This window comes from Cyrtonyx montezumae, unplaced genomic scaffold (genome assembly GCF_038088225.1).
Source record: "Cyrtonyx montezumae isolate F1298 unplaced genomic scaffold, pur_monq_1.0 scaffold_3, whole genome shotgun sequence".
NCBI classification, from domain to species: Eukaryota; Metazoa; Chordata; class Aves; order Galliformes; family Odontophoridae; genus Cyrtonyx; species Cyrtonyx montezumae.
The window spans coordinates 94,000,732-94,018,789 of record NW_027072034.1 but is presented as its reverse complement, the minus strand read 5'-3'; the positions used below and the strand labels follow the sequence as shown (position 1 = coordinate 94,018,789).

The 18,058-nt window shown below is 36.8% G+C and overlaps 1 protein-coding gene across 1 annotated transcript in view; it reads left to right on the top strand.

Moving 5' to 3' along the window:
- Positions 1 to 630: 630 nt before the first annotated feature.
- MPPED1 (metallophosphoesterase domain containing 1) overlaps positions 631 to 18,058 on the top strand; it is a 47,740-nt gene continuing 30,312 nt past the window's right edge. Inside the window, exons 1-2 of the mRNA XM_065742418.1 lie at positions 631 to 1,547; positions 6,750 to 6,935. Coding sequence (XP_065598490.1) covers positions 1,396 to 1,547; positions 6,750 to 6,935 — 338 coding nt within the window. The 5' untranslated portion in view covers positions 631 to 1,395. The remainder of the gene's footprint in view (positions 1,548 to 6,749; positions 6,936 to 18,058) is intronic.

The window sequence follows — 18,058 nt, the reverse complement described above, 5'->3', positions numbered from 1 at the left end:
TTTTAAGATACTTAGGTGCTTGACTCCCACTAGAATTGAATTAGACCTAAGTACCTATAAATAGCTTTAAAACTTTGAGAGACTATGAAGACCTCTCTCATCCATCACTTGGCAGTGGTCCCATCAGAATGGAAGTAATGCACTTCAGCAAGGTCACATAAAAAACTTGTAGTTCTGCTTTCCAGAAACTGCTCATATCAGATGAATTGCTGCATTCTACAATAGCTTTTCTTGAAATACAGCTTCTGAAGCGGATTACTTATATTCACTAGAGGGGAAAAAAGCCCTTGCTTGCATGAAAGTAAATATTTAAGGCAGACAACTTTTTAAAAGGACGTAACGTTATACTGCAAAATTACCTGCCTGTATTCCTTATAATCCATTTTTTATTAAAACTGAGAAATAGAAGTAAAATTCACAATTAAATTACTTTCCCCTGTTTCTAGGGGATACTCTTTGCATTCCATTTGGTTTCACTTTGTAGTTGCTCTACCTGTATTCAGTGCTGTTGTTCTAGATATATGTAACCTTCAGAGAAAATTTATTCCCAAGCATAAAACCTATATGGATTTTACTTTTTGATATTTAATAACATTTACCTGTGCGTTAGCCTTCAAATCACTTTTTTACTTTTTTTTCCCATTGAATCCAGACTTTGGGGCTAGTGCTGAGAAAAGGATGTGTTTGAAATGGGGAGTCTGTCATATGTGTATCAGGAGGTCCTTCAGGATGCCACTGAGCCAGGAGAATGTGTATGGCTGAGTTTGTTTGATTCCTTGGGATGTGAAGAACAACTACATGCATTGCATCCCATTAATAAATGGCAAAGACTTTCTTAAGAATTGGTAAACTGATTCTTTTTAATTAACTCACATTTTAGTCACACACAGATGTGTATCTAGTTTCAGGTTTGGTGTTTTCTTGGAGGAAAATGGGTATAAACATTCAGCAATTCAGTCAGGAAAAAAAAGGGAAAGTAAATGTGTTGATGAGACATTAATATTTGACACACCAGTCTGTTTTAGATCTGTATTAAATGTCTGAAATATTTGAGTAAGTTGCCTCCTGTATTCTGTTGCAAGCTTACTTCCCCCACCCACTTCCCGCCCTCAACTGAAGTATGTTCATCAGATTACTGAATTGGAAAGGTTTGTAATGAATTCTTTGAGCTGTGCATCTTACTCCTTACCCCCTCCTTGATTTTCATCTCATAATAAATAAAGCAAATCTTAAACAGATTAACTGTCAAACAGTTATGCTCCATCTCTTCCATCTACTTTTAGGTTTTTCAGAGAGGTGTGCTGACTAGGTAAGGAGATGTCATGGTCTTCTCCCGTCGATGTAGGAAGATAGCAGATATGATCGCCTGAAAAAGCAGAGCTACCCGCTGCAAGCATGGCTTTCGCCCAGTCGCACATTATGGCAGCTAGAAGGCATCAACACAGTAGACTCATAATTGAAGTGGATGAGTACAGCTCCAACCCCACACAGGCTTTCACGTTCTACAACATTAACCAGGGACGTTTTCAGCCCCCACATGTGCAAATGTAAGTATTATAGTTTTGTTATTGCTCTAGCACAGCCTTCTGAATTGTTATTGCCTTGTCAATGTGGTATTTGATGGACCAGTCAAAAGTAATGTAAAGAGAACTGTTTTGCTGCCTTTCTAATAATAATTACTATAATGATACAAAGCCAGTCAATTTGGAAAGTATAAATACTTTAATAAAGGATGAGAGAAAGATCACTCCTCTAGCATAGCTTTAATACATCATAGTATTAAATAAATAAACATCAAGCAATGGTAATAAAACAAGAAGTTTTACGAGGTTGATACTTCCTGCAATCTTAATAGTTGTTTGTTTGCATTGTGCACTTGCCTATTGATGTAAGTAGCTCTTGAAATACCAAGCTCGTATTTGTACAACAGATATCATTTGGTTAGTTATATTATAGACGCATACAAGAAAAAAATGACATCAATAAGTAGAATGGTGTGGGCATCCATCCGACAACTTACTTCCATACCAATGTGCTGAAGATGCCAAGTGCTTAAAGAGTAATTAAAATAATGTGTTTGTTTCTGACTTCTTATATAATGACAGCATCAGTAAAATTAACTGCTCTAAATGATTTACTTGTAATGTAAAGTGGAGAATTATAATTACAAAATGAAACCTGCCATAAAATTTAAAGCCAGAAGGAAGAGCAAAACAGTAAAGCTATTACAAATAAATTAAGTATAAAATTCTACTGTAAAATATTTTTATAGGGAATAAAAATGTCTGCACCATTTTATTGTGTTTATTAAAGAGAAAAGCAGCCTTATCTTCAGATGAGAAGACTGGTGTTCATTTTTCTTTTTCAAGGAAAGTTTTCTATTTTACAAAGTCTGAATAAATTATCCCCTCATTCACATTTTTGGTATTTAATATGAACTGATAATTTCCAGACACAGACCATTATTTCTGCAGTTGAAAATGTCAGCAGTTATGAGTGGTTGAATGTTGTGAGTCTGTTTAGTGAATGCTTATGTATATTTTTTGGCATAAATAGATATTGTGTTAAAAAAACGATAAAAAATGTGGAGACTGACATAGACCAGGGTGATGAGCAAACACTTGCTTTTTGGGGGCAGTGTGTTAGCTTGTAATCTGTGTTGAGATTTTTAGGTACTATTGAAATGCAAACAGTAGAATGAGTTGAATTTCAGCAGTGGGTAACATCTTTTGTTTATAGAGCTGGCAAATTGTAGCAAAAGTACAAACAAACAAATGTGAGTTCAGAAGTACTTTTATAAAAGAAAATACTAAATGCAGGTTGTTTTATTTGTCAAAACTTAGCCATTCTTCATGTATATTCAGGGGGTTCCTGAGCACTTGTGAACTTGTTCTCCAGATCTAAAAGCTGAGTTTTACTGCACTGCAAACAGGTTATTTACTAGAATCATAGAAACACCAAGATGGAAAAAGACCTCCAAGATTATCCACTCCAGCTGTTCACCTGCCATCAGCATTTCCCACTAAGCTGTGTTCCTCAGGAAAACATCTAAACATCTTTTGAATGCCTCCAGGATTGGTGACTCAACCACCTCCCTGGGCAGTCTGTTCCAATGCCTGACCATCCTTTTAGAGAATAAATTTTTCCTAATACCCAACCTGAACTTCCCCTGGTACAACTTGAGGCTGTTCCTTCTTGTCCTATCATGAGTTACACAGGAGAAGAGGCTGACACCCACCTTGCTACTACCTCCTTTCAGGTTGTTGCAAAAAGGTCTCTCCTGAGCCTCCTTTTCTCCAGACTGAACAAGTATCCACTTGGTACTCAACAATATGCAGCTTGAATTTCTACTCAGTAACAAACAAATCATATTACCAGAGGGCTGAGAAAATCAACTGCATGATAGAAGTTCATCACCTAAGCAAATAGTTGAAAATAAGCTCTCCTTAAAAAATTGTTGTTCCTTTGAAAGGTTTAGCAATCTCGTACAAATGATAATACCATTGAAGAACCTTGTGTATATAGAAAAGCAGGCTAAATAAATTGAAACATCTACCGCCATCTGACCTGCTCTTTGTACAGAAATTGTAAAGAATGTTTCTGACTACCAGCAGGATTGCTTTTGCCTCCAATCATTGAATAGAACAGTGACAAAGAAGGGGAAGGTGTATACAAAATGTGTAACAAAAGCACCTTTATTCACATAATTATTGGTGAAATCTCAGCTCTGCTTTAGTTTTTTTCATCAACTACAGAGAGGCGAGGGCTTTCCTTGTCTGCGTGTATAGTTCAAAATACCTAGATTGCAGCCAATCATAAACATACTTCAGATAGACCTGTTAAAGTCTGGACTTGTGGTAAAATACTTGAGCTGCAGTTATTTTTCTGTGCTCATCTTCTGAATCCAATCCTGGAGCTCTTCTTTGGTCCTGAGTGCAGTTCTATTTAACATTTTGGTGTCCTGACAGCACTTTCCTAGCCTCATCTTTGTCCATCATTCCTGTGCTTGTCATATGACTGGATTGCCACTGACAAGAAAGGTGGTAACTTCAGTTTTTTTAGGTTTGTCAGTCACTCCTAAGAAGTCTTATTTTTTTGGGGGGGAAAACTCCTCTAAAGTCTACTCTAAAAACTCACTCTTACCACTTTTTTTTTTTTCCTCTGAGGTTTTAACTTTACTTTTCAGTTTCTTTGTGAGTTTACACATTGTTTTATAGGAAAAACAGCATTTGGGCAAAAATAATCAGATCTTTCTTCCCCTGCTCATGCTGCAAGCAGTGCATTGAGTGTTGGTGTGACAGCTGCTGAGGCTATGTGTTACCCAAAAATATGGGGATCCAGGCTTCAGAAATCATTTCTAATACAACTTAGATGCTGTTGTGAAACTTGACATATGTTTTTACCTATATATGGCCTCAGTGTGCATATCATATCATTTCAACATGAAAATGTGCATCTCATTTATTTGTGGGTTTTTTTTTTTTTTTTTTTTTTTGCTATTGATATCTTTTTTTCATTAACATTATCTGACCCACTGCATGGGCTCTGAAAGTTAAGCCTACCTCAGCAACCAGGAAAATGTGGCCTTCCCCCTTCCCATCCAAACTATAAGAAACAGCAAATGTATTGTATGGTGCTTGGTTTGCTGTGGTAAGTCTCATGTTTTTATATTCAGTTCTAGTGTAGCAACAAGAGAAATACATGCTACCCTCTGAGGAAGAACTCTCTGAACTAAATGCAGCACCCTTCATGCAGATTGCACCTTAAGACAACCCTCGCTCGTTAGTACAAAAATCACCGTTCTCCATCCTTTGGTAGCACCGGTGGTACATCCTCTCACAGTCCATAGAGCTCCTTCTTCTGCAGCTCTCATCCCTGGGAAACAGAGACAGTTTTTAATACGTAGTTACAATCATCTAGCTACACTGTTTGAGGTTGTGACCTCTCGTATCCCTACCTTCCAACTAATTCTTTTCTGTGGCCCTCACACAGCATATTTACTCCCTCAACCATGCACATAATGTTTGCAGCTTCTGTGCCTCAGGGTCCAAATGTTTCACTTTTTCAGCTGAGTTTCACATTTTCTATTACGTGCTTAGATGTACCACTGACATGCACATAATGCTAGGTGCTCATTGAGTAGGATCTGATCACAGCTGGCTTTCCTTCTTAGTCATATTTGGTTATTTTCTGCTCAGAAACTGGAAGTTTGGAGAGAGAGTTAAAAGGCACTCATAATGGTTTCTCCAGTATCCCTTTAAAAAAAGACCCAAACAAACAAAAAAGCAACAAAACCACCTCAGAAAAAGCTGATGTTTAGTGTGATGGATTCAAAACAAAACAAAGCTACTCCACATCTTCCAAAAATGTATAAGGAAGATGGGTACAATTTAACTTATTCATACTCAATTTTCCTAATTACAAAAAATGCTAGGAATTTTTTATATATTTTTTAATAAGATTTGAAGTCTTAGATTTTATCCATTTATCATGTGAAGTTGTCAAAGACGCTACAGTTTACCCATCGTAAACTTAATAGAATTCTTCTTTGACTTAGAGAAAAGACTGTGTGATTAGAAATTACTATCTTATGTCTTTCAAGTAATAAAACGTCTTTAGAAAATTTGCCTAGTAAACTCAGGGACTGTATTATTAATAACAAAGATCTCTAACTTTATTTCTGTGTTTCTTTATGTGACAGTAGGATCCTGAATTGAAGCATAACCAGCAAGGAATGTATTATATATGGCAACAGTGAACAAAACTAATTTTGTTTTTCCTTCAGGATAACTGTTTTAAAAGTAAAATAATTCATAATATTTCTGTATACCTGTCTGGTCCTTTGTGACGTAAATGTAACTGTTGCATCTTTGACTTTTTGATTTCATTCTACCAGAATTCCCTAACTGGAATAGCAGATACGGTGTAGCTGTACATGGATACATTTGCTTCTATATATTCTAACAGACTGTAGCTTGAGGGTAAAAAGATTGAATGAGTTGGAAATAAGTATGCCTCAGGTAGCAGAGAGGTGTTCTCTGCTTTTGTCTTCTAAATCATAAGTTGCAAGTCTCACCGAACTTGTTCAGATGGTTTCTTTTTCTCAGTTCTGAATACTGAGATTGGGTTCTGAACAATGCAGCCTCGCCCCTCACAGCATCTGATTTCATTTAGTATAATTAAGCCCAGAAAGTTACCACATTTGTCCTGACAATAGTCAGACTTGAACGTACATTTGCAGCTGTTGTCAGGAGAATTCTTATCTTGCTTTGCATTAGCAGACTGAAACATATCTCCAAAATGTGTTAATTAAATTTGCTGGAATTATATAACTTGCAGAAGAAAGTTATAATTAAAAAATGTATTTTAAAATGTATTTATGTATCTAAAATAAATCTTTTTTCTGTGTACTGTTTAATCATATTTAAACAATGGAACAGGATAGCACTGTTTCTTTGAATCTGTTGATGCCTTTGATTTATTTGTATTTGTTTCAGAGTTATTGCCATAGTTCAATCTCTCTTGCTTAATCTCTTTAAGTTAATCCAACAAATACTGAGAATGCCATGATGTGAACATTAAGAATTTTTGCACCTCCCGTTAGGTTTGTTTTAATAAATCCCTTCCATCAGACAGATCTATAGGACTGTGTAATCTTTTGTAAAGGTAAAAGTTAGTATTAGAATTGCAGAGTAGACAGTGGAAGTTCATAAGTACTTTATAACCTCGTTATGATGCATTTCCTGCAGGGTTGATCCAGTGCCCCATGATGCTCCCAAACCTCCAGGGTATACTCGATTTGTCTGCATTTCTGATACGCACTCGAGAACTGATCCCATCCAAATGCCATATGGAGATGTGTTAATACATGCTGGTGATTTCACTGAGCTGGGACTTCCTAGTGAAGTAAAAAAATTCAACGAGTGGCTAGGTAGGTATTGAAATCTGTGTGGATTTGAAAGTAAATTTGTTTACTGAACGTATCTGCCCCTTCTGCCTCCCAGTAAAAACCACCACACAGTCAGGAATGATGAATATTAATTTGTCTTAAATTTGAATGGCAGTGAGCAGGAATCAGATATTTATTTTTATTTCTTTTTCTTTACAACTTGTATTTTTTTTTTCTTCACATTTTTCCAACAGGGCAAATAAGATTTGTGAGACTATTCATCTGTTCTGCCTTCACACTCTCAAGTGTACATTAAGCAACTTCGTGTTGTTCGCAACAATTTCAGTCAGTAGGCCTTTAGTGATTTACATGAAACCTCCTACATACATTGTTATGGCTTTGCTTCCCTGCAAAAAAAAAAAAAAGTTGTTGTGACTGAAAACATTTGTCTGTTTAACCCCGGAGGCTCATAGTTTTTTTATCTGGGGCTCAGCTGCACCACAGTGATGAATTCCAAATAAAGCGAAACGTGTGCCCGTAGTGGCTGTCTTGGATGTAGCAGACCAGATGTAGATGCCTTCTGTAGGCAACTGTTGGCATTGGTAACTGAAATTCTGTTCCACTGGGCAAGAGAGTGGTGATTTACATGTGCTTCTGCAGTGTTTTGTAGATTCTAAAAAAATGTCAGTGAAAACTGGAAAGCATTACAGTGTATCCAGACAAAAACCCCAATCAGTATTGTTCAGTCAGCAGCATAGATCCCTTAATTTAGAATAAAAACAAATTCTTGCTTCTGGTACTTCTTTATTCAGAAAAAAGGGTCAGAGGACTTGCGAGGTGGAAGGACAGTGTTTAAGGGTAATGGATTTTAGTTTTTAGGTTGATTATCTTTCCTTTAGTTTATCTTTTGTGGATTTTCCCTGTCTTTTTGCTGCACACTACAGTGTTTCTCACTAAGAAAACACAAAGCTGACAAACACACACAGGCTGAAAGTGAATATAAAAAAAGGCAGGGTTAAATAACTTCAGCAAATATTTACCAGCAAAAAATCATGAATTAAAGCTGATAAATATTTATTTCAGCTCAGAAATGACATAACATGCCCAGCATGAATTAATTGTGTTGTTCTGTGGTCACTCAGTTAGGGGCAGCCTGCGGAAGTGTTGTACTCTGCTATAGTGCCCTTTGCTCTGTCTGTGTCCCCAGATGGAACAGGTCTGTTGAGCAATCAAAAGCAAATTTGAATCTTAATTTGTAGGTCTCTACCATATAGTGCAATAATGCACTAAAAACAGCATATGAAGATGATACCTACCATATGGTTATCCATTCTAAATAATACTTATTTTATTTGTCTGCTAGTGTGGGAAGAAAAATGCCTTGGGACATCACTAGTGAGCAAAGGCAGTGCTACACACATTGCTTGCTGCGCAGTTTTTGTGTCCTGAGTTCTCCATCTGCCTCCCTGCTGGTCACAGCTGTACAGTGTTCTGAAGAAGTCCTTAAGCTGAAATCCTCTCAGTTTGGTTGGGAGATTTCCCAAGGCAATCCTATGATGGTCTCTTCATCATTTTTGTTCCAAAAGAAGGCCTAATTTTCTGACTTTTCAAGGCATGCTTCCAATTTCATGGTAGTGTGTGGTTTGGGAAAAGGTGTTCTTTGCAGTTTGAGGTATAGTGTTGCCAGAGCCTCTCTGGGACATGCATATTTAACAAGTAAAGGATTTTTTTTTTCCAGTTTATTGGCAATTCAAAAAAAGACAAAAAAAAAAGAATAAGAAAACAGCTTATTTTTTTAACTAATTCTGAAATATCCACTAGAATAATAGTTTGGAGTCACTACGCAGGTTTCATTTGGCTAGCATTAAAGGCTTTGTTTCAGTTAAAAGTTGTAAACTTTTATAATTACATTCAATCAGATTTCAAAATGAAAGCCTTCATTTGAAAGTTTATTTTGTTTTAAATGAACAACTTGTGAATTCACAATGCATTGAATGTTTACAAAATCTGTAGTAAAAGGTAACATGGTTAAAAGCGTTCTCTTTGCAAGGCAAACTTTTCCAAACTTTTTTTGGTTGTCCATGTTGTTGTGAAAAGTGGTAGTCTCTGACAGTTTAGATTTTTCTAGATGGTTTTTGCAACTGTAACTCCCACAGCCTGCTCAGCCTTATCTTTCTTCTTTGTCTGAACATTTCACTGGTGTCTTGAAAAAGCAGTTGACACATTGATCGGGACTGTTAACTTATTCTTAACTGTTCTCATTCTTAACTGTTGTCACCAAATTTCCTTGTCTGTTCTTTCATCCCATACCAGAGGACTGACTTTCCCATTTAGTTATTTTTTTCTGTTTCAGGTACGTGTCTTCTGCCGTCAGTAGACTATAACCAATTTGTTTATGCCTCATAATAAAGAGTAGAACATTTGTTTGTTATGCGTTTCCTCAGCTTCCTCTAGGCAGTAGATACACTTCCTACTGCTATTTTGTGAGCATTTATTCCTCCCTTATGGCATTCAGTTCTGTCACACACTCTTGGGTCTCTACCACTCTGGTCTATCAGCCTATCTCATCTTATCAGGAGGCCCTTCAGCAAGTTCAGATTTTATCTTTCTGCTCTGCATAAAATTTCTGTCCCTTTTTGATGCAAAGTGTATTTTACGTTAACATCATTAACTTCCATGGAGCTTATGGTTCTATCAAACACATGCTCAAGTGTTGTGCTAATAGAGACACATTGGCTTGCTGAGTCATACCTTAAAATATGTTCTCTCTTTTTTAGGCTAACCGTATGTGGGTACACAGGAAGAACAGATGATATATCTCTGCAGCCTATCATTGCCTTTGTCTGCCCCTCAGTCCCCTATTTTAAACTCTTTAATCTTCTCACTCCTACAGCCCTTTGCATTTCATTTCAGTTCTTCTTGGTAATCAGTTGTATACTTTCCCTGTTTTCGTTTTCTGAAGACCCCTCCATTTTTCTCAGGAAGGGATTTGAGGTTTTACCAGAAATAGTTTGATGCTGAGCTTCAAGGAAGAGGCAAAAGGTGATAACTGGACGTGCATATTTTCTCAGCTTTCTTCGATAGGCACTCCAAGGATGACTTAAACCACAATGTTAAATACAGCACGTGTATTTAATAGACATATATAGATTTTTATTCTTTTTAAAAGCCTTTTGGATTTGGGCAAATTTTTAGCGCAGATGCAGTATCGTGGCAGTGTTCCGCAGTGTAATATGTGACTGTGTGAAGAACTTTGCTTATTTTGAACTTATCATTGTCTAGTTTCATTTGGTATTTCCAAATACTAGAAGAGCCAAGTGAACAATTCCATTCTTCGTTCTGCTCCAGAATTTATAGACTCTTCCCATATTTACCCTTTCGATATTTTTCAGGCTGAAGGCTATTTACAAGTCCTTAAATGCCTTTGATCATCTTTGTCTTTCTTCGTACCTCTGCTCGTTCTCTATCATTTTAAAAGATGGACTAAAACTGCATGTGCTCAGAATGCACCACAGATTTATACCCCAGCATAATAAAACTTCCTGTTTTGTTCTCTTTTTTCCCTAATGTTGCAGATTATTGTTTTTATTTTGATGATGAGTGAACAATGCAATTACCTATTTTAACTTGCCTACTATTTTATTATTTTAATTTGCCCCTTATAAGTCCATGAACTATTTTCTGTACAGCAACATCTACTTCAGAATCCATCACTGTTATCTACAGTTGGGATATTTTATCCCGCAGTTACATTATTCTGCATAAATTTCTGTTCCGTTTCATCTGACCTATTATTGCCCAATCATGCAGTAGCATGATGTACTTTTGTGATTCAGATTTCCATTTTGCTACTCTTACTCAGGGTAGCTTAGAAAAAGAAGGGAAAAGGCTGTGTAGAGACAGTTTACAGAGTTTGCCAGTGGTGTTAATGAGGTCATTTCCCTCCCCTCTTTCTCCTGAGCTGACCTTTCTCCTCTTCTTATGGTTCTCCTTTTTCTTTTTGCTACACAGTTCCTTTTCTGACTGTATTTTTCTTCCAAATTTGTAAATCCAGTTATTGCAAATCAGAAAAAAAGGACAAAGCATGTATTATGGTAGGTGCAGATGGGAGGCCATGAGGGCAGCGAAACTTTGTAGTGACATTATAAGGATAGATTGTGTGACAGCTTTGGACATACACTGGTTTTCTAGTATGTCCAGGGGATTTTAATGGCATCACTTTAAACAGCTGAAAATGATTCAGAGGAATTGCTATAAATACACATTAGAATGCAGTCAAGGCTAGATAAGGTGGATTATGTTGTGAGGTATGTCATGCTTCGTATGCACTGCAGCTATCCTTGTAGTCAGATATTTCATTATTTTTCTTACTTAATCTCAACCTGCATATAAATCAAATGTGCTGTGGGACGAACACAAAGACAAGCTTTCCTGCACTCATCAAATAATGAGTCCAAAACCATCTCTATTTTGTGTGTCCCATACTGTTGGCACTGAAAATTGCCTGCTTGGTTCAGTTGCTCTTGCAATTCACTTTGCTGGAGTCTGTAATATCATTTCCAAATTTTGTATGCTCCAGGACCCTCTGTCACTTTGAGCTTGTGCGTAGCTTTCCTGGAAATGTAACTGAATAGCCAATCTGTGGTATAAGATGCAAACATACTTTTATATTCTGAGAATTATCTTCTGTATGTGGATTGAAAAGCTTACTTAAACTAACACGTTCTGTAATATTCATTGTTTCATTGTGTTTGCTTGAGATTTTCCAATGTCAAAAACACTCTTCTTATTTGAAATTCAAGTTTAAGCTAAGCTTGGAATAAAAAAAAAAAAATAGGTGGCTTTGCATTGTAGTGGAAAACAGTAATTAGCTCTTCAGACTATTTTCCTGACAATATTAATCTTAGTTGTGTATCATACACACAGACACACAAAAGTGGATTAAATTATTTGACATGCACTTCAAGAACAGACCTGGGCAGACTCACTTCAAAAGATAGCACTTTTCTTTTAGACCAAAAAAATGTTTTAGAGTGAAAATGCCTGCCCAGATTTAGTAACAAGGACCAGAGGAATTGCCTGTTTCTAGTATTACACTGAAGAGCAAAGTCAGTGAACATCATCCCTCTTTTTAAATTTGTAGTAAAAGAGCTACAAAAAAGCTTAAAACACTAAGCCTAATTTTACTTTTGCTCTTGTGCTAAATCTTGTGTAATGGTGGTAGTTATTTATCTTCCTCTCTTAACAGGTATTTTATATTTTTTAGGTTCAATAATACTCACATTTAAAACAGATTAAAATCATGTTGAAGAAGAAAGAAATTCAGCTTCAGAGCAGCCAAAGAAATTAGAATTTATAAATTGTAGTCATGCCATTTTGACCATCGGTAATTACACTATTTTTATGTTAATGTAGAAACCTCTTGAAAGAAGTATTTAAGCACAAATTATCTATTTACAAAAGAAAGGCTTTGGAAATGCAGTGAAAAACATGGAGCTGTATAGGGATTTAGAACAGATGTCATTTTTAAAAGACTGAGCATACTAAAAAAAAGTGTTGGTTTTTCTTGCTTTTCTTAAATGTATGATGTCTCAGATGCATTTGTGCATCTAAGGTTCAGACGTGTGGCACAGAAAAGTGCACTGCAACATGCTCTTCTGGGATTTCCCCAATTCTGGGTATTCCATATATCCTGAAGACTTCTGAATGATAGACTGGGAGCTAGGAGTCTCAAGGAGTATTTAAGTGGCATTCCTTTCTTGGGTGCCAGACCAGCTGTTTTCCAGATCTGCTCCTCATGCTAGTGATGAGAAGTTGTATGAGCCTTAGGAATGGTAGATGCTAAAGGAGTTTTCCTTCATTCCTTCTTTCCAAATGCATGTATGATTTTGGATTTTTTTTTTTTTTTTTTGCACTTTGTACTTTGATTGAGTTTGCAGCTTTTCACTGAGAGAAAAGTAGTCAACCTTCAAAATTCTGAGCCTCGACTTGTGTAAAAAAGTCCCATGATTTTCATAAATACTGAGATGTCTGACTCCCCGTTTAAGCAAGTGAGTAGAATTACTCAGTCTTACTCTGGACTAGCAGACCAGCATACCTTCAGGAGGGCAGTGAGACCCAGAAGTGCATAGAGCAACCAGGGAAATGAAAGATCTGGTATATGTTTCTGCAAACTCTGATTGCCTCTGGCTGAGATACTTGAAGGAGCTTGAGGAAGGGAGGCAGCCAAATTCGACTTATTCCTCTTTCAGATTTGACAGCCTCTTCATTGTTCCCTCTTGTAAACTTGTGAGAATGGCACTTGATCCACCTACTATATGAATGTGTTGGAGGTTTAATTATTCTCAGTTCAGCACTTGGAACACCTATTGCAAAGCACTGTACACAAACATTAAATGTTGTTATTAGTGCTGTGCACCTCATCCAGTGACGCGACACACAGCTCCTCGTAGTCTTCCCTTGCAGAAGGTGACAACTGGGAATTAGTGAAAGCACCTCTGTGGGATCCGAAGATCTGAGCAGGAGTCTGTGTCAGTGTGCACAGAGATCTATGCAGGAAGTTTGAAGTATCTTTTTATTGTTATTTTTTAACATAGTTCTCTATCTGCTTTGCATTTATTGTCCCCAGATACATTTTGTATACCAAAACTAGAATATTCTAAAAGGCTTAAAAACTCAGAAAGGTATATTGTTTCAACTAAAACTTTTCAAGAAAATAGAAAAAGATAAAAACAGTTTACAAGAACGAATGCCGTGATTTGTATAGCTGTGAATTCTCAAACCATCAATCGCCATCGAGTAAGGGAGCGTATTAGAGAAAGGTGTAGCTTGGGCAAACCTTGCAGTTTTACGATTTTCTCTGTATCTGTTACTGACCACTAGTGGACAGAAGGTACAGAGCAACACAATCTTTTGACCTGACTCACTCTAGCTACTCTTAGTGCTTAGTTTACAGCATGCATGGGCTTGGTTCTGCATAATTACTAGGCTAAAAGAAAGCCACATTTCCTTTAGAAGTAATTTTGGCCAATTATTATTGTGTGTGTGTGTGTGTGTGTAAAGCACCATTTATCAAAGAATATGTTGGACTTCTTTTTTTGTTGTTGTTGTTTTATTGCCTTTATCTGCTATTTAAAGAAATCTTGGTTTGCGAATGTGAGCAATATTGTGTGTGTTTGTTGTTTTAATGCTTGATATAATTACTGACTTTTACAATGCAAGAATGTCTTGATCTAGCAAGTTACAGATGACTTAGGAAGGAGTGTTCATTTACAATGTTATTCCAGATTACACAGCATACAATAAGTATGTTAATGTGAATTTCCCAGACATCAGCCCCACTGTTTAAACACAGAACTGTCAAAGAGATGCTAAAAAAGCAATCTGAGACAGTTATGCAGTCTTTTTACTATATCACTCACTGCTGTATTCTAAAAGGTTGAAATGAGAGGGAGAAAGCATTAAGTGGGCACTTACATGATTGTCACTGCTTTTAATGAATACTAAAATTCTGCTCAGTACAATACCGGGAGAGAAGCAAAGCACATCTGCTCTACAAGTTAGCTTTTTATCTCTTGAAGTTGCAAGTTGGTAACAATTGTAAGCGACAAAGGAAGTCACGTTGGTAAAGATGCCTAACCTCTTAGTGTAAGAGGAGCCTGGAGTATAAACATCCTGCATTTGCTTTTGAATTATTTGCAGTGTTTATCTAATATAAGAAGAGGAAGGCTTGCTGATAGAATGGAATAAACCTCTGAGTACACAAAATTCTACTTCAAACGATCTTAGATGAGGAGAAATGGCAAACAAAGGCACTTTGTTCAGTGCTTTGCATTGCGCAGTTTGTAGTTCAAGTGACAGCCCCCCAGCATTTCAAATTGTTTGGTAAAAATTATGTTCACCATAAAAAGGACCTGCTGTAGTTTACAAGTTAAGAATTGCTGTAATAATTCTGTAATTGGTGCATAAAAACACACAAAAAATTAGATGTTCAGTTGATTTTCTTAATTAGTAATCTGCAGTAATGAAAGGAATAAACAAAGATGTTACTAGCTAAACAAATATATGTACACTCTCATTCATATTATATTACCAAATCTTGGTATTGTATTAAACAAGCAAAGGCTAAGAAACTTTCTGAGGAGAGCTTGCCATAACTTCTAATTAAAAAGCTGCTAAGGTGATAACATCTTTTGGCTACATATAAGTGAAATATGATATTCTAGGCCTTTTGATAATAAAAAAAATATCTCAAAGGATAAAAAATTACAAGGGCTACTCCAAAAGTAATCCTTGCTATTTTATTATGTTGGTCCATGATTTCAGGGGCAGATGTCAGTAGTATAACAATAGAGGTTGAACCTCCCTACCTATATTCCATTACATTTTGTTGTCAGGTAACAGATGACAGCAGAGGGGCAGTGTGACAGAATGGAGTCTAACATGGAAGTGCGGATGAAGCAAAGGGGTGTCACTGAATTTCTCCATGCAGAAAAATGACAGCCAGTGGTATTCACTGATGCTTTCTAAATGTTTACGGAGACCAAACAGCATATGTGAGCACAAGGAAGTGGTGGGTGTTGCATTTCAGCAGTGGCGACAGAGGTGAAAGTCAAGCAATGTTCAAGATGACCATGCAGATTTTTATGAGCATGGCATGCCTTTTCTTTTTCATCATTGTTGAAAATGGATAGTTAGTGGTGGTAGGCACTGTTGAAAAATAGTGTTTTGTAGTCAAGATTTTGCTCTATCAAATAGTGTCATTGTGCACTTTGTATCTGCTGTAGTTTCCATGGAAATAAATAGGAAGCATTAATTTCAAGGCAACATATGGACATTGATTGAGGAGATTTGGGGCAGATTTTTTCACGTGATGAGTCACTCTGGGAGTAGAATCACTGCTGCCTGGCTTCTTAGATTTTATCTTGCAGACCTTCTGTGGGATCTTAGGCATCTCGTAAGAGCTGTCAAACTTTTGAAGCCTCTGCTTCAGATTGTACATGAACCTTATTAGACACTTACTTCCAGGAAACTCAAGGGAACATAATTATTCTCGAGGTCTCTACTCCTCTGCCTACTGTAGTAAATGACTTTTAAATCCTTTGGGCATTTTTAGAGGGATACTGGGAAACAAAGGTACAGAACTGTAAGATACAATGCTTTTGTATTGGTAAAGGGGCAAGAAAAATATACCCTTTTCTAAAACTGATACATTGAGTGCAAGAGAATGTGACTCCAGCATTTTTCTGCATTGCAAAAACAGAAGGATAGGGAAAAAATGAGGCAGAAGAGATGAAGAATCACGTACCAGAGAAGGGAAAATAAGGAAAAAAAAATCTTATTAACCCATCTTAAGATAGCAGCTAAAAGAGAGGGTCACTGATTGGAGCCCTGTTCCAAATTGGCAGAAGTCAAATACTGGATATGTCCTGAAAGAGAAAGCCCTGAAATCCAGGACTGAATTGGAGCCAGTGTGTTTCCGATGGAATTTTGATATCTAAGCATTTCTGTTGATTCCAAATTCAAATAGGATGAAGTAGCTAAAGATCAATTATGGAGAAAAGTACTCTTCTGTTTCTCACAAGTTAGGCATTCCATGAAGGAAAAATTATTTTGAAGAAAAACAAAGTGAAATTTTGCTTAGAATTGTAATTTTTATTCACCTCAAAATATTTTTAAATGACATTTTGTTTTATTTTGTTCCCTTGGTAATGTCTGAACCATAACATGAATTTCCAAATATATCCCATTCCATTCAAGTGGTATTTTAATGATTTTAATACCAAAAGCTATTTAGGTACAATTCTCCAACCAGGCTAGTTGTATTTCCTCTCCAGGCTATGGAGTGTTGATTGTAATGCAACAATGGAGCTATTTTAGCAGAAGCTTTTCAGGTGTGAAGAACTTGGGAATCCCAGGTCTTTGGCAAAATCACTTGATTTGATTTGACTAATCAAAATAAGAAATCATGAAAAAAATTCCCCAAATTCATAACTTTTTTTTTTTTTTTTGGAAAAAACATCTTTGACTCCCGTAGCATATGTTCTTACATGTGTTTTTTTGGCACTCCTGAAGGGCAGATCTATTTCTTACATACTTGCTGCCTTATTTTAAAGGGGAATGAATTTTGTCCTGGATATGCATGCAGAACTCTTGTGACAGCCTTAAGTTTTCTTTAATATCTTTGTGTGTATAGAGTTCCTGTATTAAAACAAAGTTTGCTGCCTGCCCACCACCAAAGCCATACGCTGGCATCATATGTTAATTGGCTATCAGTTGAGTATTTAGTCCTTCTCATCTGCCAAATGGATAATGCAAGAGACGTATACGAAGTTAGTGGAATATACTTTCTAGTCCTTGTTAAACTGCTTGTTTACCATAGATTGTTTCGTTGGTATCGCAACATGGAATGAGTATTTAATTTCTTTCAGCATTTCAGGCTCTTTTAAAATTCTCGTTTGTTTTCCAGTGTAGACTTACAGACAAAAAAGATGGTAGGGGGCCTCTCGAGATCATCCTGCACAGCAGCCCTTGTTCTTCAGAAAGGGTCCCAATGGCTATAAAAGTGGGAACTCTGCTTTCAGCTTCTACCATACCAACGCTGATGATGGGATGCACAACTCCCACCTGAGCTGCTAGCCCCCTCACTGGAAGGATTGAGGAGGTGCCACTGGGGCCCCATCTCCTTCAACATTACCCCAGAGCTCTTAGCCAGCTCTATATGCATTCAAAGCCACTCATCGGTGGCCACATGGCTGTGTGGTAGGAACTTTTTATTTAGTGTATTACTATTTTGGAAATTAAAAGGAAAAAAAAAAAAGGAAAACAGCAAATGAAAATGCTAGCTACTGCCTTTAGTAAGGCTTATTTTCATGAAATTTGTAAAAGGAAGACAAAGGGAACCCTCTGCATGGCTTGTTTATAGCTACTACTGTCTTAGATAGGAATCGTTCTTGCCAATGCCATGGAAGCTTTAATGAGTTGTGAATTCAACATTCTTAGTTCAGCTCGTTCAACAAGGGACAGGAAGTGTGCCTGAAGTTATTTATTCTTCTTATATACCTTGCCATTAGTACACACTATGAGGTGCAGGATAAAGTGGTCAGCCTGGAAGAATCTGAATTCAAGAGCTGGTGACACAAAAATAATAGATGGTTAAGTGGTTGTTCT